Source organism: Chiloscyllium punctatum, chromosome 33 (genome assembly GCF_047496795.1).
Source record: "Chiloscyllium punctatum isolate Juve2018m chromosome 33, sChiPun1.3, whole genome shotgun sequence".
Lineage (NCBI taxonomy): Eukaryota > Metazoa > Chordata > Chondrichthyes > Orectolobiformes > Hemiscylliidae > Chiloscyllium > Chiloscyllium punctatum.
In genome coordinates, this window is record NC_092771.1 from 25,542,491 (window position 1) to 25,564,673 (window position 22,183).

General features: G+C 41.4%; 1 protein-coding gene across 1 annotated transcript; it reads left to right on the top strand.

The window, feature by feature from the left end:
- Nucleotides 1-322: 322 nt before the first annotated feature.
- sec11a (SEC11 homolog A, signal peptidase complex subunit) lies at nucleotides 323-20,369 on the top strand. The gene is made up of 6 exons (XM_072553172.1): nucleotides 323-505; nucleotides 4,453-4,562; nucleotides 7,666-7,815; nucleotides 10,709-10,828; nucleotides 17,894-17,951; nucleotides 18,036-20,369. Exons 1-6 carry the CDS (start codon nucleotides 455-457, stop codon nucleotides 18,084-18,086), a joined length of 540 nt encoding a protein of 179 aa, XP_072409273.1. The 5' UTR covers nucleotides 323-454; the 3' UTR covers nucleotides 18,087-20,369.
- Nucleotides 20,370-22,183: the final 1,814 nt, after the last annotated feature.

A 22,183-nucleotide genomic window follows, 5' to 3' on the forward strand; every position in this document is an offset into this window, starting at 1 on the left:
TTTAAAAGGCATCTGGATGGGTATATGAATAGGAAGGGTTTGGAGGGAGATGGGCCGGGTGCTGGCAGATGGGACTAGATTAAATTTAGGATATCTTGTCGGCATGGACAAGGTTGACCGAAGGGTCTGTATCTATGTTGTACATCTCTATGACTCTAGGCCCATTTTAATGAATGAGTGACCTAAGGCTACTTGGCAGCTGTGGACCAGAAAACCTGGCAGTCACTCATTGGACAGGGAGCTGGCTGCTGGAGGGGGAGTGTCCCTTTAAATCTCCCAGAGGGCGGCGCGACACCTTCCTGGTGAGGCCTAGACTTCCGGTGGAGCCTGAGCTTCCGGTAGCTCGAGTGTCGGCGGTTGGAGGCTCGGTGGCTTGTTTTTTTCCTCACCCTCCCTCCCTCCCTCCCCCTCCCTGCCGCTCGCCCCATGATCGAGAGCGGAGCCGGTGCTCAGGATGATGTCGCTAGATTTCCTCAATGATGTCCGGCGGATGAACAAGCGGCAGGTGCGTCTCCCCGGGGCCCGCCCGCCCGCCTGCGCGGCTCCGCTTAAACCAGGCCCTTGCTCGACCTGGACCCACACTCCCATCAGCTCCCAGGGCAGGGCCACCACTGCATTTACATAGAGACTTCAGCGTACTCCACGCTCCCACTGGCTTCTGGGCAGACATCTGCATTTGTATAGCGACTTTACGGACCTGCACACTCCCACAGGATCTCGGGGCGACCTCTGCATTTATATAGCAGCTTTACGGACCTGCATACACTCACTGGACGACATCTGCATTTGTATAGCATCTTTGTGAACCTGCACACACTCACTGGAAGACATCTGCATTTGTATAGCAACTTTACTGTCCTCCACACATCCATAGGCTTCTGGGGTTACCTCTGCGTTTATATAGTGACTTTACCTTCTGGGACACTCCCACCAGCTCCTGATTCAATACCATGTATTTAGTGCCTTTGCTGCCAATCTCCAAACTCTGGTTCCTTGGTCCAACTCTCTATTGATGCAACACTTTCAGTGTCCTACATATTGTATTGCAATTGCTCCTAACAAATCGCACCCTCAAGTGGCCATAACAATGGATAGGTGGATGTTTGATTTATATTTTGGAGTTTTGATTGATCTGGTCCTTCAGGGTACTTTAATTTCAGTGTAGGTTGAGAGTTGGAAGAAGCTTTGTATTCCTACCAAGGGAGGTGATGTTAGGTCAGTTGTTACAAGTTCTGAGCATAGTTTTGCTAGTGTGGACTTGACTGGCTGGATGTCTTCCTCACTTGGTTCTCAGTTGTCAAAATGCAATGCTGAGTGAATTTGTTCTGTTATTGTTCTGATGCTCTCATCTGACCATAAATCAACTGCATTTTTAAGAATTTTCTTTGCATTGGTTGAAGGCACCTCTGGCAAGGAGAAAGTGAGGACTGCAGATACTGGAGTTCAGAGTCGAAGAGTGTGGTGCTGGGAAAGCACAGCCGGCTAAAAGCATCCAAAGAGCAGGAGAATTGACATTTTGGGCATAAGCCCTTCATCAAGAAACTGCTTGTGCCTGAAACATTGATTCTCCTGCTCCTCAGATGCTGCCTGACTGGCCGTGCTCTTCCAGCACCACGCTTCACTTCGGTGTTTGTTGTCTAGCTCCAGTATCCCTCAAATTGGGTGACTTGGCCATTTCACAAGGCAGTTATGAGTCAATGATGATGTTGCTCTGGAATTGCATGTAGACTAGATTACGTAGAGATGTCAGATTTCCTTCTCTCGAGAGCATCTATGAACCAGATGTTTTTACAACAGTACAGTAATTCTCATTTGCCATTATTGAGCTCAGTTTTCAATTCCAGATTTATTAGCCAAATTCACATTCTACTAACTGGTGTGGGGGTTTTGATTCAAGTCCCCAAAGCATTACCCTGGACCTCTGAATTACTGGTCACCTCACCACTCTGCTGCATATTAAATACAAAGGTCATACTCATAAGAGTTATAGAGATCTGCAGCACAGATCTCGGGCCCATTGTTTTCGACCAGTGCAGACTCCTTCACTAAGTGGACAAATAGGTTTTGATCTATAGCAGTGTTGGTTATTGCATTCTTTCTGTGCACAGAAAGATCTTCTCACTTCCCCCTACCTGCTGACCACTGTTTCTGGCCCTAGACAAATGTCTCCCTGCACAAATTGTATTGTTCTATTGCATTGTTGTACATGGTTAGTCTAAAGTATAGAGAATGATATCTGCTGCTAAAATAAATCTGTGTATTGAATTCTTTGTTTGAGAGTGAAAATTAGAAGTATTTATATTTTGAGTGCCGCCTGGCTGAATTATCAAGGGAAATTTCTGTTAGCGGCTGTATGAGTGCAGGCTTTGAAATTTTATTTTTTTAGTAAGGGTGAAATGGTCACATGTTTTGCCTGTTCCAAGTTACTAAGTGTTTATGTCTGTAGTTGCTTCGAGTTGCAGTTCATTTAGTGCACAGTTCAGGGCTCTGATCCAACCACATTATGTTGATAAAAGTCAGGTGCAAACCAGACTGCTTAAGAGTGCCAGGTTCCCTTTCCTGAAGGTTATTAGTGAACCAGCTTAATCTTTATGACAATCCAGCTGCTTTATCAGCATTTTCTTTCTGATAGCCCACCCACTAGCTTAAATTAGACTTCTACATATCAAGGCCAGTTTTTGATGTACATTAGTAAGGCTAATAGCCATCTTATTATTTATGCAAAACTGAACTGCAATTACTATTGAATGTATGTATGCAGTTGAATGTAAAAATCTAGTCCCAAGATTTTTGTTCCCATTCGCTGCACAAAAATCACATCTTCCCTCTGACTGTCTGTTCAAATATGAGATGGTGTGAAATCCCTGTCCTGGCATCATGATTGGACTTAACTCACTGCATTAGTTACAGTCAGTTCTGTAAGAACGTGTGTTTCTTCTGCATGAATTGGCTATAACAGGATTGAAGAATTTAGGCTGTTATTTGTAGTATGCCAACTTTCCTCACCTGTCTTGGCTATAACATGATTTTGGTTCCCATTAGTTTAAATGGTGCTGCTATCACCTGATTTTCTTATAACGCGTGATTACACAGGAACAGAACTATATCGTGTTATATCAGAACAAACTGTACATCAGCGCATTCAGTCCAAAATCTTTTTAACAGCACTATCAGTTTTAATTACTCTAACAACCTCTCTGGGACTGAGCATTAACATTAACCAGTGTGAAATCTGATTTCAACTTTTAATTATCGATGAAAGTGTCTTTAATAAAATGTTTTTGTTGAACCCAGAGAAAAGGAACAGCCTGCATTTCTCCCTCCATCTGATTTGAGGTTGAATTCTGATTCTTTCCTGCAGTCTCTGGTGCAGGGTCTACACTGCTCCTTAATATTTCTTTAGTCTGGTTAAAGGAATGTACACTTGCTTACACTGTTCACACAGGTCCCAGTGTCCTATAGGGTGGTGTGCCATTCATCTGTTACTGAGCAAATAACCATAGAATTCTGCAGCCATTCTCGAAACCACTGGGTTACTGTTTGTTCAATCACAGAAAATCTAGCCATAGTTTATTTTTTGACTGTTTTGGACTGGATTTCTTGAAATTTCGTCTCTGCTTGCTGGCTCAGTGAGACATGGTTCCATTGTATTAATTAGCTCTGATTCTAGCTCAGGAGGTAGTGTCTACCTGTGATCCATAATTTCCTTGCTTGTTTCTGCTGCTTCGAACTAAGGCAGAGCTACTACAGGTTTTCCATAAGAAGGAATCCTGACCTGCATCGACTGAGTGACGTTTTTGATAGGCAAGTCTTCCTGAGCATTTCCCCTTTAATAGCACTTGAACCAGCGTACTAAGGCTTGTGTGTTCCCACCCCCAAACAGAGTATTGTATCAATCATGTGATTTAACACTATCCAAGTGACATTGTCATTACTGCGTTGCTGTCCTTTACTACCTTGCTGAGCAATGGAGTTTGACTTTGGAGGAGTCCAAGACCAGCTCTGCCTACAGTTAATGTGCCTTAGGGCAAAGTCTTAGAGACTGTGCTTTGAAATTTAATATTCAATTACATGTCTAACTTTTAACAAACAATTATCATGGGTTTTACATTTTTTCTGGTTATTGTGTAAATCTAATTTGACCATAATTAATTTGGGTTTTTTTTAGTTCTTTTTTTTAATCTCTGCTCTTCAAAATTAGTCGTGCACTAACTATTGGTGCTGTACCCTTTCAAGTTTCCACTGTGTCATAGTCATCTGTTCTCTTGGAAGGATGGGGTTAGTGACAAAGGCAGCTTTTCCAGGTGTGTTAAGTTTGAAAATTCGGTGAGTTTGATGTTCCCGTTGCAGCTGAGATTTTGCTCTCCCTGTTTGCATTATTATAACTATCGTGAAATGTGAATGATCTTTACAGAAATATTGGGTTGCCTAATTAAATGATTCTTGTTCCAGTTATACTATCAGGTCTTGAATTTTGGTATGATTGTGTCTTCTGCACTGATGATCTGGAAAGGATTGATGGTTCTGACTGGGAGTGAAAGTCCAATTGTAGTTGTGCTCAGGTAAGTGAACATTGTTTGTTCTTCCTTTCATGTTTGAATTGTAAATGATTCTTCAGATCTCCAAATCTGTCAAAAGGGATAGTCTGAACATCCTTCCTCAACATGCAGTCACCACTGTAACATGCCTACAGAATCCAGCCTGACTTCTGCATTCTTGATGATCAACAGATCCTGTTAGGTTACAGGAGGACAGATATAAAAATTCAGACATCGATTATGAATAGAATTCTAGTACTATGTTTTTCAGATGGAGAGGGGTTCAGTTGAACCGCTTCCAGAAGGTCGTCACTGCCAATTGACTGGCTGCCCACTAAGCTGGAAGATACTGTGATATCTCATTGATCTATAGGCTGTGAGACATTGCTGTGTTTTAACAACTAAGAATGAAGTTTTTTTTTTTAAATGTCCACGTTTGCAGACACACCGTTCATATCTCGATGTGCTTCAAATCCTGTTCCGTCTTCGCTTGATCGATAGTGCCCTTGGGTCAGAACGTTGTGGTTGTAAACCTCACTGTGGGCAGATAGTTTTGATATTTTCGATGCTTTCATCAATGTTCTGGCATCTTCTGCTTGAGATGTTACATAATTTGTGGAATTCTGCTATTAAGTTACCACCTGTAATTCAAAATGTTAGTTGCAAAGCCCAGAGGTGATATGGTCATGTATAAATACGCGTTCCTTTCCCTTCTCGGCCGAGGCTCTACTACTTTATTTTAAAGTCAAACAGCGTCCCTGGAAAAGCACAGCCGGTCAGGCAGCATCCGAGGAGCAGGAGAGTTGACGTTTCAAGCATAAGCTCTTCATGAGGAATGAAGACATTCCTGATGAAGAGCTTATGCTCGAAACGTCGACTCTCCTGCTCCTCAGATGCTGCCTGACCGGCTGTGCTTTTCCAGCCCCACACTTTGTGACTGATCTCCAGCATCTGCCGTCCTCATTTTCTGCTACTTTATTTTAAATGCTGTACATATGCAGCAGTAACTGTTGCAGTACAATGATTGTCGGTACTGAATGTCTCAGACGACTTAGTTAAAAATCGCACAACACCAGGTTATAGTCCAGCAGATTTATTTGGAAACACTATCTGTCAGAGCGCTGCTCCTTCATTAGGTGGTTGTGGAGGAGCAACGCTCTGAAAGCTAGTGCTTCCAAATAAACTTGCTGGAGTATAACCTGGTGTTGTGATTTTTAATTTTGTCCAACCCAGTCCAACACCGGCACCTCCAAATCAGACTACTTAATGTATCTACAAAACAGAATGTTTAAATTAAATTGTAAATTGACAATGGCTATATAAACCTGGAAATAATGAACTGTCACATTTATTTCCTACAGTGATGTCTTAACATAGTAGATATATATCGTTTCCCTTTATAATTAGCCAGGAAATTAATAGTAAATAATCTCTTTCCTGGAAAAATCACTATATTGCACCGTTATTCAGTGTGGAACTACAATTTTGAAACCTGTCCTTTTCTCCCCAGGTTAGTAGTTATAGAGAGTGTTCTTGGAGTTCTTCCAGTTTTGTGAATAATTTCAGGTTGCAATTAAGTACTGTTTAACTTAAAATATGTAGGTTTACACTCTGTAATGTAGGAGAATGTGAGGACTGCAGATGCTGGAGATCAGAGTCGAAAAGGGTGGCACTGGAAAAGCACAACAGGTCAGGCATCATCAGAGGAGCTGGAGAGTCGACATTTTGGGCATAAGCCTTTCATCAGGAATGTGGAGGGTGGGCGGGGGGGTGGTGAGAGATAAGTAAATGGGTGGGGCTGGGGGGGGAAGGTAGCTGGGAAGGCAATAGGTAGATGTAGCTGTGGGGGGGTGATGGTGAACAGTCAGAGCAGAGGGTGGAGTGGGTACATGGGAAGGAAGATGGACAGGTGGGACAGTTCAAAGCAGCAGTGCAGAGTTGGAGGGTTGGATCTGGGTTGAGGGGAGGTGAGGGGAGGTGTAGCGGAAATGAGGAAACTGATGAAATCGACATTGATGCCATGTGGTCCTAAGGCAGAAGATGAGATGTTCTTCCTCCAGGTATTGGGTGGCTAGAATTTGGTGGTGGAGGCAGCCTAGGACTTGCGTATCCTTGGTGGAGTGGGAGGGGAAGTTGAACTAGTCTGCCACAGGGCAGGAGGGTTGTTTGGTGTGTGTATCCCAGAGATGTTCCCTGTCTCCCCAGTGTAGAGGAGACAACATTGAGAGCAACGGACACAGTAGATGAGGTGTTTGGATGATGTGCAGAACATCTTTGCCGGATGTGAAAGGATCCTTTGGGTCCTTGGATGGAGGTGACGGGAGGTGTGGGTGCAGGTTTTGCACCTCTTGCAGTGGCAAGGAAAGTTGTTGTGTGTGTAGATCCTTGTCAGGATGAAAACAGCAGAATCATGTTCAATAATGTCCTAAAGCATAGGGACTAAAGTCTCTGGTTCAGTTGGTGGTGTTAATAAGCCAGGTGCATGTATCTGATCTCAGCTTTATAGAGGGGTATAATGAACCCAAATAAGCATAGAATAAATAGTAACGCAAAATGCAGGCAGTATTCAGTATAATAGGCAGCCTCTGTGGAAAGACAGAACCAGTGTTAATGTTTCAGGTCAATGAGTAAACATCATCAATGTGAAATGCTGACTTGACAACTGTTTTCTAACCTGCTGTTTCTCCAGCATTTTCAGTTATTAAATATGTTTGACTCAATGTGCAAGCTGTTTGAGTGACTAATGCATAATTTATGCTAAGTGGTCAGCATTGTAGAAACCGTCATCTTTGAATAAACTACCAATCCTAATTAACTCATTATGATTCTACAGTATTATTTGACAACAGACTGGCAAATGGATTCTGGGCCAGTGGATTTGCTCATTGTAATCCACTGACATTTATTAAGTGTGAGAGTTAGTGATGATCCATTCGAGGAATTAACATACTAATCTGACAAGGCACCAAAGCGCAGCTAATACTAATGTGATGGGTGTTCCCTTGTAATGTGGGTCGAAAGCAATCTTTGAAACTTTGATTTCATCTCTGTATTCTGTGAAATGTCTCTTGTCTTTCTCAGCTGAAAAGCACCAACTGATAGTCTGATATTATCTCTCTCATTTCAGTGGGAGTATGGAACCTGCCTTCCACAGAGGTGACCTTCTGTTCCTGACCAACCGCATAGAAGATCCCATCCGAGTTGGCGAGATTGTGGTTTTCAGAATTGAAGGACGAGAAATTCCAATAGTACACAGAGTGCTGAAAATTCACGAGAAGTACGTGTTTCTATAGCAGGAATCTGATGGCTTGTAAACAGGATGTCATTGTTTAAAGTATTGCTTTACTTGAGCTACCACGTCTAGACTGCTTAGTGCATTGCAGAGCAGGGTAGTTTAACTGTGGGTAAGTTAGTTATCCTTCCTGCCCATTCCAAAGGACTTTTCCTGTGTAATGTTCATGGACATGATAACTGATTGGAGATCTTTTACCCCTTTCTCTTCCTACTTTCTCTAATACATTGTCTTTAATGCTGCTTCCTATTCACGTCCAGAATTAGAAAGATTTCATCAGTTTTGCTTCCAATTTCCATTCTTCTCTCCTCTTCACCTGGTCCACCTCTGACTCTTCCCTTTCTTGACTTCATTGTTTCCATTTCTGAGAGTAGGCTGCCAACTAATATCCACCCAAGTCCACACCCCTCACAGGTACCTCAACTACACCACCTCACATCCTGCTTCCTGCAAGGCTTCCATTCCATTCTAGGAGAAAGTGAGGACTGCACATGCTGGGGATCAGAGCTTAAAAATGTGTTGCTGGAAAAGCGCAGCAGGTCAGGCAGCATCAAAGGAGAATCGACGTTTCAGGCATAAACCCTTCTTCAGGAGTTTCATTCTCCCAGTTTCTTGGTCACTATCACACAGTGTCATACAGCACGGAACTAGACCCTTCAGTCCAACCAATCCATGCCGAACATAATCCCAAACTAAACTAATCCTGTCTGCCTGCTCTTGCCCCATATCCCTCCAAACCTTTTCCTATTTGTGTACTTATTCAAATGTCTTTTAAATGTTGTAATTATACCCACATCCTCCACTTCCTCAAATTTCATTCCACACACAAACCACACTCTGTTTTTAAAAAAAAATGTACCTCGTGTGTTTTTATTTTAATCTCTCTCCTCTCAACTTAAAAATATGCCCCCCTTCTTGAAATCCCCCATCCTAGGGAAAAGACAACTATCGTTAACTCTATCTATACCTCTCATTTGTTTATAAACTTCTATCAGGTCATCTCTCAAACCCCTATGCTCCAGTGAAAAAAGGTCCCAGCCTTTCTTTATAACTCAAACCTTCTATAAAAGCAACAGCCTCTTCTGAACCCTCTCCAGCTTAATATCCTTCCTATAACGGGGCTACCCAGAATTGGACACAGTATCCCAGAAGATGCCTCACCAATGTCCTGTACAACCTCAACATGACTTCCCAACTCCTATACTCTTCCTGAGTAATGAAGGCAAGTGTGCCAAATAGCATTTTAACCACCCTGTTGATATTTGATGCAAACTTTGAAGAATTATGTACTTGTACCCCTAGGTTCCTCTGTTCTAATGCCACTTTTCACCAGGTTGCCTGTAACATTGCCTTTCTCCTCAGCGAAGTATTCCCCACCCATTGTAGTTGACAGGGCCCCTACTCTTCCCCCTGCCATTCCTAGAACAACAGTAGGATTTCCATTCTCCTTCCATTTCATCTACTAGTCCTTGCATTAAAAAGATCATCCTCCATCATTTCCGCCACCTCCAGGAGTATGTCCCCACCAAACATCATCCGGTCCCCTGGACTGTCAGCATACTACAGGGGCAGTTCCCCATGATCCACTCCTCCAGTACTTCCTCACTCCCCCATGATACATGACCATGCAGTTTCAGAAGGTGTACAACTTGCCTCCTCACTGTCCAAGGCCATGTACACATCTTCCAAGTGAAGCCATGTTTTGTTTCTTTCAAGACCAAAGGCAGACTATTTGACACTTTAGAGTCCATCTCTGCTACATCTGTAGGAAATGACCCAGACCTCCCAGTTGCTTCCCATTTCAGTAAACCACCTTACTCGCATGCTAACATTTCTGTCCTGGGCTTGCTGCAGTGTTCCAACAAAGCACAATTCAAGCTCCAGGAATAACACCTCAGTCACCACTTCCACTTTCCAGCCTTGAGGTAACTGTTCAATTCTATAACTTCAGCAACTGATTGCAGATGTCTATTCTCCATTTTACTTACTATCCCCTCCATTGCCTTGTTTGTATCATCTTTACTTTGCTGTTAGTGAAGAGAACCTATTCTGTCCCTTCCCATCTTAATATACAACTATTTCTCTTTCACCATAATTAACAAAACCGTTATCTTTTGCAGTGGGCCTTGACACCATCTATCCCCTTGCCTCTGTCAAAAGTATTTTTTTTTTAATTTTCAACACCTTTCAGTTCTGAAGAAGAGTCATTATGGACTCCAAGTTTAACTCTTTCTCTGTCCATAGTTGCTGTTTCTCAAGCATTCTGTTTGAGAGTTTGTATGTATTGTGGCAATATCTTTTTATCTATATTGTTCCAATTTTCTATTGGAGTCTCTTTAGCTAAAGTCCTTCGACTTGCTTTTTTGCGATTTTAGTTTATATGCTTCTTTGTTACTTGATGTGCTAATTTGAAACAAAAATTTTAAATTTTTCATAAAACATCACTTGTCTTATTTAAATACCTCTTCTATTTTTATGACCTCTATAAAGTCCTATACAGCTTTGATTACTGCGGGCCTCCAACTCTTGCCAGTCACTGACTTCCATTGCCTTACCATGGGCAACCATGCTTCAGCTGCTGTGGCCCTAACTCTGGAATTCTTTTCCTGAATCTCACTGCCTTTTCTATTTCGCCATGCTCCTTTTTAAGATAAAACTCACCCTGAGCCAAAATCTCTTCTGTGGTTTGGTAGCAGAGTTTGATAACGCCCTTGTAAAGTGCGTTGGAACATTAATCATCCCATTAAAAATGTAAGCTCTTTAGTCCAACCTACTGATTTAAAAAGTTCTGTTTCGTACATCACCCATCTCCTAGTTTTTTTTTAATTTGCAGATTGTGAAAGCCATGTGACAAAACTTGCATTTACTGTTGTATTAGGGAAAATGGAGACATCAAATTTCTGACGAAAGGTGACAACAATTCTGTTGATGACCGAGGCTTGTACAAACAGGGACAACACTGGCTGGAGAAGAAAGATGTAGTGGGACGTGCACGTGGGTGAGTCTCAGATTTATTTTGTGGTCTGCTTGTGTTGATAGGTGTCCTGCAGCAGTGAGACTTCATCCAATGGAAGAAGAAATGTGAATCGATATACCACCATTTATTTTACAGACCTCAGAATAAAAGAGAGAAAAAAAACCTTTTTGTGCTTATAAATTATTTGAAAGTACAGAACTGAGTATTGGTGAAGAAAGGTTTGTTGCACTCATCAGGACAATTCTCAAGAATGTCAGTGTTAAGAGGAAATGTACTATGAGAACAGTATATTGATTGATTGGCATGTGAACTCTTGTAAGTGTGTTGTCATCAAGGATGCAGTTGAAGGATGACTGACAGTTAATTGCCATTTTCTGTTTAAATTTAACTCTGGGAGGTTGACTGATTATTTGAAGCATTGTCCTAAGGAATGAACCAGAGAGTGTATGTTACCTGGTTTGTTTAGTTGAAACTGGCACAATGTGTTTGCATGCTGCTTCCATCTACGAATGTCTACATTTAGACCTGCACCTCTCTCTTCCTTTCTTCAAGCTTCTCTGTTCCTTCAAGATTTGTGCTAGATGAAAAGTTCCCCAGCATGGCATTTTCTCAGCAATCCTTTGTGCTTTTTCTGAAGATGTCCACTGGCAGAACATGGGCAAATGTTTCTAATTTTATGTGGCATAAGTCAAGTCTCTTTTGTAGAAAGAAAGACTGGCTGATAGTTCAGATGGAGAAATTGTGTAGCAGCTTAGGCTTTTATAAAACAAGCAAATAGTGGGTGCACCCCAAGGCAACACCGAGATTGGAATTATGTTATAAAACAGATATCTGCTAACAAGGCAAAGAACTGGATCCATGTGACCCCTCTACATACTCATGGTGATGAAATGGCATGTGGCCTTTTAATTTAAAAGAAAAAGCTACTCATTTCACAACTTCAGAATAGTGCCTCTTTTTTTTTGTAGTGTGAACATCAGATCTCCTGATGCTGCCCACTGACCAAAAGATCAGGGATAATTCCTCCATTCCTCTTTGAATAATGCCTTGGAATCTGTTGCATCTACCCAGGCAGGCAGAGTGGGTGCTCGATTAAAGTCTCATCTGAAAACAATGAGTGAGAGCATTTAGCTGCTTCATGATCACAATTCAAATTTAGCCAAATGGCAAAATCCCAGAGTGTAGTAGAGTTCTACCAGGTAGCTTCTGAAGGCAAATACTTGAGAGGACGTTTATAATCTATCTACACTATTGTACATGTTACTGATAGTTGTGACAGTACTAACACCTTGGAGATGTACAACTCAACTTTACATTGAAACAAATAATCTTGGAAAAAACCTCCATGAATTTCCATATACCTGTTGTTGTTTTGCCCACTTGCTGTAGGCAATCAGACTCCTGCCCTCCTTGAACCTCAGTGAAAAAGAACAGGTTTTTTTTATCTCTAGCTATTTTAAATTATATCCAGTACAATAATCTTCATTTGCCAAACTTTCTGAAATAGCCATTGGTGAATTTTGGGCAACATTTCTTTTGCTGATTTGGATAGGAGAATCCTGAGAGCTGCTTGAAAATAAGGATTAGAATTTTGGAATCAAGAAATTATTTAATTCTGAGCCAGTGTAGGTCAGTGAGCACAGGAGTTTTGAATTACCTCAGGTTTACAGAGGGTAGAATAAGGGAGGGTTTTTATTTTGAGAAAAGCATGGATGAGGGGGTTCAGCGGCAGATGGGCTGAGATGGACAAGAATGGGTGCTGCTAGAGGTGGGAAATTGCAGTTTCGGTGATCGTGTTACTTTGTTACTTCCACCAAAGTCGAGAACACCACAGATTGTGAATATTTCAATTGAGCTTGAGTTGCATGGCAGTGAGAGGGATGGAGTTACTGCTGAGGTTTGTGGCGTGGATTAAAGATTGATATTTAATTGTAGGAAATTTCTGCTCGTCCATGGCTGAATGTCAAATAAACAGTCTGACACCTTGCAGACAGCAGACGAGTCAAAAGAGGTGCTGGTGAAGCAGAACTGAGTGTTGTCAGCTTGTGATGGGGAAATTGTGTTTTGACATTTCCAAGAGCCAGCTGTGGATGAGCAATAGACATCCAAAGATGAATCCTTGGGAGACATCAAAGGTAAATGCATAAATGGGGCATGAAGCAATTAATGCAGGTCTCTGGCTGCAGTCAGATGAATGTTGACCCAGTCAGTAGGAGGATTGTGGTGGAACTGTGTAACCAGCTTTAAGCTTATGCAATCAGTTGTTAAAGGCTGCAAACATATGGAGGATGGATAGGTTAACCTCATGGTCTCACAAGACCCATCTGAGGTTTTGAGTTAATTATTTTGCATCGAGAAGTCCGTTGTAATGAACGTGTTCCAATATATTGCTAATGTTTCACTGTTTACCAAATCCTTATAGTGGGTTATTCAGTGTAAATAATGAATTGCCCTTTAATTTCCTGTTATTTGAAGACTTGGGCATAGGCTCACAGCAGCCCCAGGTGATGTTTGGGTCAATGATCTGTGTTTATATTTCCACAGCCTTCCCTGTCGAATAATTCAAGCATTTTCTGCTGTTGGCCTCACTCCAAGATATGTACGCAAAAGTCAAGACTGACACCTCACTATAGTATTACGGGAGTGTTGTTTAAGCTGCTGTCTTTCGAATGAGATGTTAAAGTTCAACCCTTTATAGGTGAACATAACATATCCCATGACGGTATTCCAACGGGTGTCCCAGCATCCTGGCCAATGTCTGGAATCTCTTGCATGCCAACAGTTCTTGAAATATAGCCCTGTGGTTCAGCCTCCAATAGCCCTAATTTTAATTGTTCCACTGTTGATGGCTGTGCTTTCAGCTACTTTGGCCCCTAACTCTTAAATTATCTTCCCTAAACCTCCCTGTCACGTCTCACTTTCCTCCTTTTCCCCCTTTAAAAATAACCTTTTTGGCCAAGCCTTTGGCCATCTGTCCTATGTTAAGATGTGGCTCACTGTAGTCTTTTTTTTAATGCTTCTATGACGTACTTTGGACCGCTTGCATTACATCTAAAGGCACTCTAAAATATAAGTTGTTGTAAAGGTGTTTTTTCAAAATTAAATGAACAGGACTGTTAGTAGTTCAGTTTAAGATTCCCTTGGTTTCATGAGTACGGTTGCATGCGATTTGTTAAAATTCTGACAGCTGAAGAGTATGTTGCAACACAAACATGGCAATCAATGGTGGATTAAAAGAGACAGTGTTACCTGAAGATGCTTATTAATAGGCCCCTTTGTCACTGGCTGGTGGCTAAATGGTTCCCAAACAAGGACTGGTTTGAGCAAATGTCGACAGCTATGTAACCTTCCAGAGTCTCATGTGTGCCAGTGGTTGGTAAGGACCACAAGTTTTCACACAAGGTCACGACCTAGTTATTGTTGTAATGTTTAGATGTGACTTAAATTACTCTTGTGCGGTTACAATGGTCATAATCATCAGGAATATCTGACTCTGAACAAGGTGCCAGCTAATCTTTGACTGTCCATTAGCTGTCTGTTGTCACAGCTAACATTGGAAACAAACTTTATATCTAAAATAAGACTGTTATTTATGCTACTTAATTGGAATTATTCAATAGTTTGAACTTTATTCAGAGCCACCTTTGCAGCAAAATCAGGAGTATACTATAATTAGAGCATTGTTCTAGAACAGAGGCAAATTGATAACTCAGATTGGTCCAAGGGGTTTTTGTTTGTAGCACTGATCATTTGATAAATTGCCTACAGTATGGAAACAGGCCATTTCGCCCTACACATCCACACCGACCCTCCAAAAACTAACCCACCCAGACCCATTCCCCTACTACCCTAGATTTACCCTTAACTAATGCACCTAACCTACACATCCCTGAACACTATGGGCAACTTAGCTTGGCCAATTCACTTGACCTGCACATCTTTGGACTGTGGGAGGAAACCGGAGCACCCGGAGGAAACCCACACAGACACGGGGAGAATGTGCAAACTCCACACAGTCACCCAAAGCTGGAACTGAATCCAGGTCCCTGGTGCTGAGGCACCAGTGCTAAACGCTGAGCCACCGTGCCAAAAATGGTGGTGTTGTGTTTTCAACAAAGTTATTTTTGATATTCCCAGTGCAGCATGTTTGAGGTTATAGATTAACTTGTAGAATAACATACTGTTCTGTTTTACCTTAACTGTCTTTGTCTTCGGTTAACATGGTGACTGTTGGAATGACAACTTCACCTGATTCCTGACCTCTTTGGCCTTTAATTGAATTGGATCCCAGTGATTCGTATCCAGGTCTGGGGTGGGTGGTCCATAGCTGCCTGGCATTACAGCAACTGATAAGCAAGGAACCCTACTGGATAAGATCTATCTGACAAATGTCTGATTTGTCCCCTTTTGTTTTTACCCAAATGTGGAGAGAAGCCATGACTTTATCATTCCTGGCACGCATGAAGTTTCTTCAGTTTTTTTTTAGACAAGCACTTTAGTTAAAAGTGCTTTCCTCCTCTATAATTACTACTTTTTTATATGAAAAGAAGAAATAACTAGGTGGAAGTGCTGTATTGAGTCAGGGAGAAAAACTTAGTGGAAACCTGAGCTGTTAACTGGAGGGTCACTTGTAAAATTTCATTTCTGCCTCTTGTAGCAATAACATGACTGTCTTGCTAAATGGAGAGTTATTATCACAGAATACATTTTGAGTGTCAGAGGAGTAAATTACCCTGCTCCTAACTGTGTAATACTGAACTTAGATTTTAAAAGCAGCAGTTCAGCAATGCACGGGAAGTAGGAGTAGGAAATGCATGTTGCCGTTTCTTTTCCTTTGCTACTCCATACCACCACCTCCCCGTGTTTTCTATATTTAATAACCCACTTTGATCAAAATTAAAGAAATAAGAAATGCAGTGAATCTACTTCCTACTGTTGACATCTGAATCATGGAGTGTGGAACTGTTGAATTGTGAACATAGTGTTAGGTTTCTTTTTGGAATGGAATGGAAACACCAGAGGCAATGTGTATTGCACGTGTGCCAGTACAACCGCAAACAAACTTGTAATCAGCCCTTTTTATTACAACTCTCGTTCCTATAAACTTGAATTGATTGAACAGAAGCTGAGAACAATAATAACTTGCTTCATGCACTTACCAAAACACCAAAGCTGTAGTTTTTTTTAAACATGGTTGATGTGTCATAAACTTTGAGCTGTATTACATTATCATTGACTATAATAGTCACAGAAACCTTGATCAATTGTACTAGGCAATGATTATGAATATACTCTTTAGCAGTGCAATTCCAGTGGTGTGGGGTGAGTCTTTGCTATGTGTTATATTAACTGCCCTGTAACGTGCATAACACAATACTGAAAGGTACTTGAGTGTTGCATGGGTTTTACAACGCGCCGTGGAGTTGCTGTCAGTGTGTAATACAAATGATTTGTTACTACCAGTTGAACGGAGTTTTACCTACCACTAAGGAAATTGCAGAAGTAAGCAGTGCTGTTGGCTGCTACCACATCTCAGGCCTTGGCTGAATGAGTGCTAGCTGAACTGGTCATCAGAGCGGTTTTTTTTTGTTTTGCAAATTTGGACTCGGCATGTAGACTGGGAGGGTTCACAGTGAAACTATGTGAGCAGTGTCGTTGCTCCCAGAGTACTGAAAGGCAAAATGCACACAATATTCCTCCTTTTTAAATATAATGATGATGTGACAAATGTTGGATTCTGTGCCTGGAAAATAAAATTGTTGCCTCATACCTGGAACTCCATTTTCTAAACCATTCGGATCTGTTTACTTGTGCTGCACCAACAAATGACATTCGGTTTGAGAAATCTCCCATGTTAAGTGTATGCCCTATTGTGCTTATTCTCAGTACTGGTGTATAATCTGATCTCCAAAAGGTTTAGTTTCATCCTTCGCTTAAATAAAAATATGTGGGCTGTTAACAATTTTGAGTGGTAAAATATTCAAGAGATATGCATAGGCAATATCACTAAATTGAAGCATGAGGGATTAATATAAATATAGATGGGTATTTGCAATTTTTCAAGTTCTTTTGTATATGTTAATGTGATACTTGGTTTTCAGAAAATACAGGGAAGTATCATAAAATATTAAGCTGCCAGCTACCGATTACAAAGTAACAACCTGAAACATGTCAAATCTAGTTGAATGATATCCTTTGCACGATAATTCTAAAATGATAGTTTGCAGATTCGTGAGAGTTTAAATTTAGCAAAGTGACAAACAACTGAGGCAGATTGTTTTAAAGTTTGCATGTACAGTTTGCAGAGTACTTGTACAGAAGGATAAGAGAGAATCTAAATTTTCTGGTCCATTTTGGTGAATGTTTTGTACCCTGAAATCTTGAAAGCTTAAATAGTGATGCAGTGCCTGCTCCTGAAAGTAATTTTCCAGCCCATTTTTGTACTTGTTTTACGTCACATATCATTGCAGTGAAGTGATGAGCATTTGATTACATCAACAATCTCATCGGTATGAAACTTATACCAAATGACTGCTATCCCACCTTGATAATTAATTGACTTGAAATTGTGCATATTCGGTTCTGTTCACACAGATTTTTGGATTGCAAGTATTCTGTTTTTTTTTCTAATTGTCTTTATAGGAATTATAATTTTCAAAGTAGAGTGAAAAACCTTCCATGTTTTATTACATAAGCTGGACAAATGCACGCTGTTGACTGTTTTAACCAGATGAGAATTAATCACTGGCTAGTTTAAGATCCAAGTTGCTAAAATCCCAGAATGCCTTCTGTGGGGTCTAGAGTAAAACTACTTTTTTTCTAGTAAGCGAACATATTTGACAGTAGTATGATCTCACATTAATCCCCACAGTATTTATGGACTTGGCCAACCAGCCTGTTTGTCACTGTCTATTCAGCTGTCTCTTCCTGTTAATTGCAGTCAGTCCCACTTCGGTACCAGTCCCCTTATTCCTGAGGCTACATCTTCAACCGTAGGTTATTTTGATAACAGTATCATGATGCAAGGTATTCCTGTTGTTTGTTTGATTATTGTCTAACAGGTTTCAAAAATCTTACCTTTTCCAGGTTTGTACCTTACATCGGTATAGTAACCATTTTGATGAATGACTATCCAAAATTTAAGGTAAGCTTGATTGAATCCTGTTTCTACCAATAATCTTTTGTGAATGTTTTGTTTTATTAATGCTTTTATTAATTTCTTTTTCAGTATGCGGTACTTGTTCTGCTGGGGCTCTTTGTCCTTGTGCATCGAGAGTGAAGAATGGGTGGAGTTTGTCCAAGGATATTAGTCAAACCAAATGTTTAAAATGAAGAAAATTACTGGCAGGCGTGCGACTTTGCAACTATTTCCATGGATTTCTGCTTTCTGCCACATGGTGATTGTGTTTGTAATGAAGATCAGTACTGTAGGAATGTTCACAAGTGATGGACTGAAAGATGTCACCTTGCACACGCGCACACACGTTCCCCATTATTTTTTGTTTTCTGAATCTAAATTTTTACTGCAGCCTGGAGTTGGTCAGGCATTTGGTTGGGAGTGGGGTTTGAAGCCAGGTGGGTCAGTGCCAGTTTGCACCTTTTACAGCTTGGCGCTTATTTTGGTGTGCTGCCGCTGTTTCAGTCTGAATACAAATTGGAGTGCATTGTGGGTTTGCTGGTATTGGTCAGGAAGCAGGCCACCTCCCAGTACACTTTATCAGCATATCCAAGAAACATGGTGTCCCCTAACTTGTTTGGAAACCTCAAATACCTCTGACCAAAGCATACACGATACAGTAAATAGCTGGCAGCAGCAGTTGAAACCCAAAGACGACAAATGGGCCAGTGAACGGTGTGTCAATCTTTAAAAATGGGGCCAAGTATAGAATCCTACTTGGAACTTTAATTTGGAAGGGAAATTGAAGATTGCCTCGATTCTCCACCTTTATTGCAGATTGAAAATGTGAAATACCAAATATTGGACAGTTACGCAGATACTTAAACTATGACACATTGTACAGTTGGGAGTCACTCCTTTTTCCAGTTCACCTGCTATCTTTATTTATTCGATCACCTTACTTTAAATAAGATGATCGTAGAATACGTGTAACCCTCTGTATGTTGTGTCAGATTGGTGGAAATGTTGTACTCTTCAAACCATATCCAACTGTTTGACGTCAGAACAATGTCCAGTACTTGGTTGTGAAAAGGTTTGGTGAGATTAGGGAGAGCCTTCATCCAGAGATGGTCCTGATTACCATTAACCATCATGTCCATCACAACTTGCAAATTATTCACAAATGTAAAATGTGAGTCATGATTTGGAGATGCCGGTGTTGGACTGGGGTGGACAAAGTTTAAAAATCACACAACACCAGGTTATAGTCCAACAGGTTTATTTGGAAGCACTAGCTTTTGGAGCACCGCTCCTTCATCAGGTGGTTGTGGCGTATACTCATCAACCACCCGATGAAGGAGCAGCCCTCTGAAAGCTAGTGCTTCCAAATACACCTGTTGGATCGTAACCTGGTGTTGTGTGATTTTTAACTTTGCACAAAGTGCATTTGTATTGAAATGCTGGCACCTGAACTGGATGAATCAGTGTAGTTAGGAGGTGAAGGTTACATTGGTACGTTGTAACCAAGTAAATTGCAGGAACCCTCCTCTCCATCTCTGAAAGACTACTTTCCAATAAAGTCTTACTGAGAAATCCTCATACTGCCCTGTGTGGCTGCTTTTGTTGGTGCTGATTAGTAATGAACAATCCCATCAGTACTTTTCTTGTGTTAAACATTGTGGACAGACCCAGCTTGTTCAGGTATGTTTAGTAGTTTTCTTTGTGCGTTTGATGTTGTACGAAGTGCCTGCTCATCTTTTCTTCATTTGATACAGCACCCTCGTTCCCCACCCTTCCACTGTTAACTTCTGTTGTTTTAAAGAACCGATTGTGAAAATTGCCCATCTTGTTTTCTTGAAGTGGATCTGGAATAATTTTAAGTAATTAGAATTTTAAAATTGGTCATGTCTAAGACTTTTTTGATAATTTTATCCCATTACACATCCCCAGTAAACACAAACTTCCACACTTTGTTTTGTTAACTTACTGTCGAAATAAAACTTTTGAAGTGCCATCAGGTATTTCCAGTACACTGTTCAGGGAGGAGAATCCCTTTGTTTTCATGAAAACAATCACAAGGTTAGCGAAACTCTGGCAGCACCAATGGAGAGAGAAAGAGTTAACATTTCAAGTCTGGTATGACTGTTGAGAAGGACTCCAGTTCTGAAAGATTTGTACCAGTCTTGCAATGTTGATGCTTTTCCTCACTCTCTCTCCACCAATGCCGCCAGGCCTGATGACTTTTCTTCAGCATTGTGTTAATTTCAGATTTCCAGCGCCCACAGTATTTGCCTTTTGCCTCCTTTGTTTTCATGGTGGGTTAGATCCAATCTGCCATGTGTGGTTACATTGTGAAGTACTTGGCCCAGTACCCCCACAGAATCCTTTTTCTCATGATCTTGGAGTCGTGGGAATTCCGCATTTGAATAAAATTTCTAAAAATTACTGCTGTCATGTGTATTTGTTCATTTTGTATGATATGATGGAAGTTATTAGCTTTAGGATGGCATTTGGTGTTGATAAACTAGCTGTGCTTTAACTCTTTGGCTTTCACCGTGTTTAGTATTGAAGTTTTAAAGATTGCGTGAATGTGGTGGGAATAATGTGAAAAATTGCAGGCTACAAAGTGCTTTTCAGTGTTTTGCTTTTAATGTCCAGCACTGATTTTCCCTTTCTGAAATCTGGAATCCATTGAAATGTTTCCCATTCATTCGTTTCTAGTTGTTGCACAGGGAGAGCACTTATAATGTGAGCAGGTTAAAGCCGGCTTGAGCTAGTCTTTTCCCTCCGTATTCGAGAAGATTTGTAGCCCAGGTTGTAGGTGAGGTGGTTGACTTGCTGAGCTGGTAAGCTCGTTCACCGGCGAGTCATCACCATGGTAGGTAACATCATCAGTGTGCCTCTGGTGAAGCATTGGTGTTCTGTCCTGTATGCTGTGTGTCTGTCTGGTTCTGCTGGGGTTGGTGGTTTCATTCTGCTTTTGTTTCTGTTTCTTAGTGATTGGTACACGGGTCCAAATCTACATTTGTTAATGGAGTGCCAGGCTTGCAGGAATTCCCACGCTGTCTCTCATTGGCCTGTCCGAGGATGAACATGTCATCCCAGTCGAATTGGTGTCCTTCATTGTCTGTGTGATGGGATACAAGTCATGTCTCTTGGTGGCTACTTGGTGTTTATGGACCCTGGAGGCCAATTTCCTTCCTGTTTCCCCAATGTAGAGTTTTTGACAATCTTTACACATTATTTTGTGGTAGTAATAGTCATCTGGTGGTCATTTGTGGGCGGCACGGTGGCACAGTGGTTAGCACTGCTGCCTCACAGCACCAGAGACCCGGGTTCAATTCCCGCCTCAGGCGACTAACTCTGTGGAGTTTGCACATTCTCCCCGTGTCTGCGTGGGTTTCCTCCGGGTGCTCCGGTTTCCTCCCACATTTCGATGTGACAGTGCTGTTCACCTCTATGGACATCCCCGTAACCGACGAAACAATAGCCTCGCTACTCGAGGTGCAGGGACAGCACCCTCCAGCTACAAGATCTGTGCCTCACGATCCACTTCACCTTCAACGGTCAGGGATACAGTGCACCCATGGGATCACTGATATCAGGACTAATGCACTCTTCGGAGAGCTGGTGTGGATTTGTTGGGCTGAAGGGCCTGTTTCCACACTGTAAGTAATCTAAAGACATGACCAGCTATCGCTAGTCACTTCACACAGACAATGAGGGACACCAATTTGACTGGGACAAGCAGAGATGTGTGGGAATTCCTGGAAGCCTGGCATTCAACCCAGAAATCCATTAACAAACATGTAGATTTGGATCCCATATAAATCGACTAAGGAAAAACAACAAAACCGAAAATTACACCACCAACCCCAGCGGAGCCAGACACACAGCAAGTGGGACAGGATGCCAATGCTTCACCAGAGGTACACTGATGATTTACCCAGCATGGTGATGAATCGTCTGTGAACAAACTCACCAGCTCAGCAAGCAAGTCCACAACTCCTTGTCTTTTCCCTTTACCACTTATGTGGTCCCTCTGTAATAAATCTCATGCTGTTATTTGGAGTGGTCTCAATTTTAACTGTGAATGTATTATAGTTTTTGTTTATCATCCAAATAGTGTACTAAACTAACAAAGTTTCACCCTGTTTCTGTCAATTCAGTTGCAAAACGCTTGATACCAACCTGGATCTTTGTCAAAATCCTTTTCTGCTCGTTGTCCTGTTTTCAGTTTGCTTTCCATTTCTGTGCTT

Coding starts and splice junctions, on each gene's coding strand:
- sec11a (XM_072553172.1), top strand. CDS start 455: ATGATGTCGCTAGATTTCCTCAATGATGTCCGGCGGATGAACAAGCGG. Junction 506..4,452: donor GGCGGATGAACAAGCGGCAG/GTGCGTCTCCCC, acceptor TTCTTGTTCCAG/TTATACTATCAGGTCTTGAA. Junction 10,829..17,893: donor GTAGTGGGACGTGCACGTGG/GTGAGTCTCAGA, acceptor TACCTTTTCCAG/GTTTGTACCTTACATCGGTA.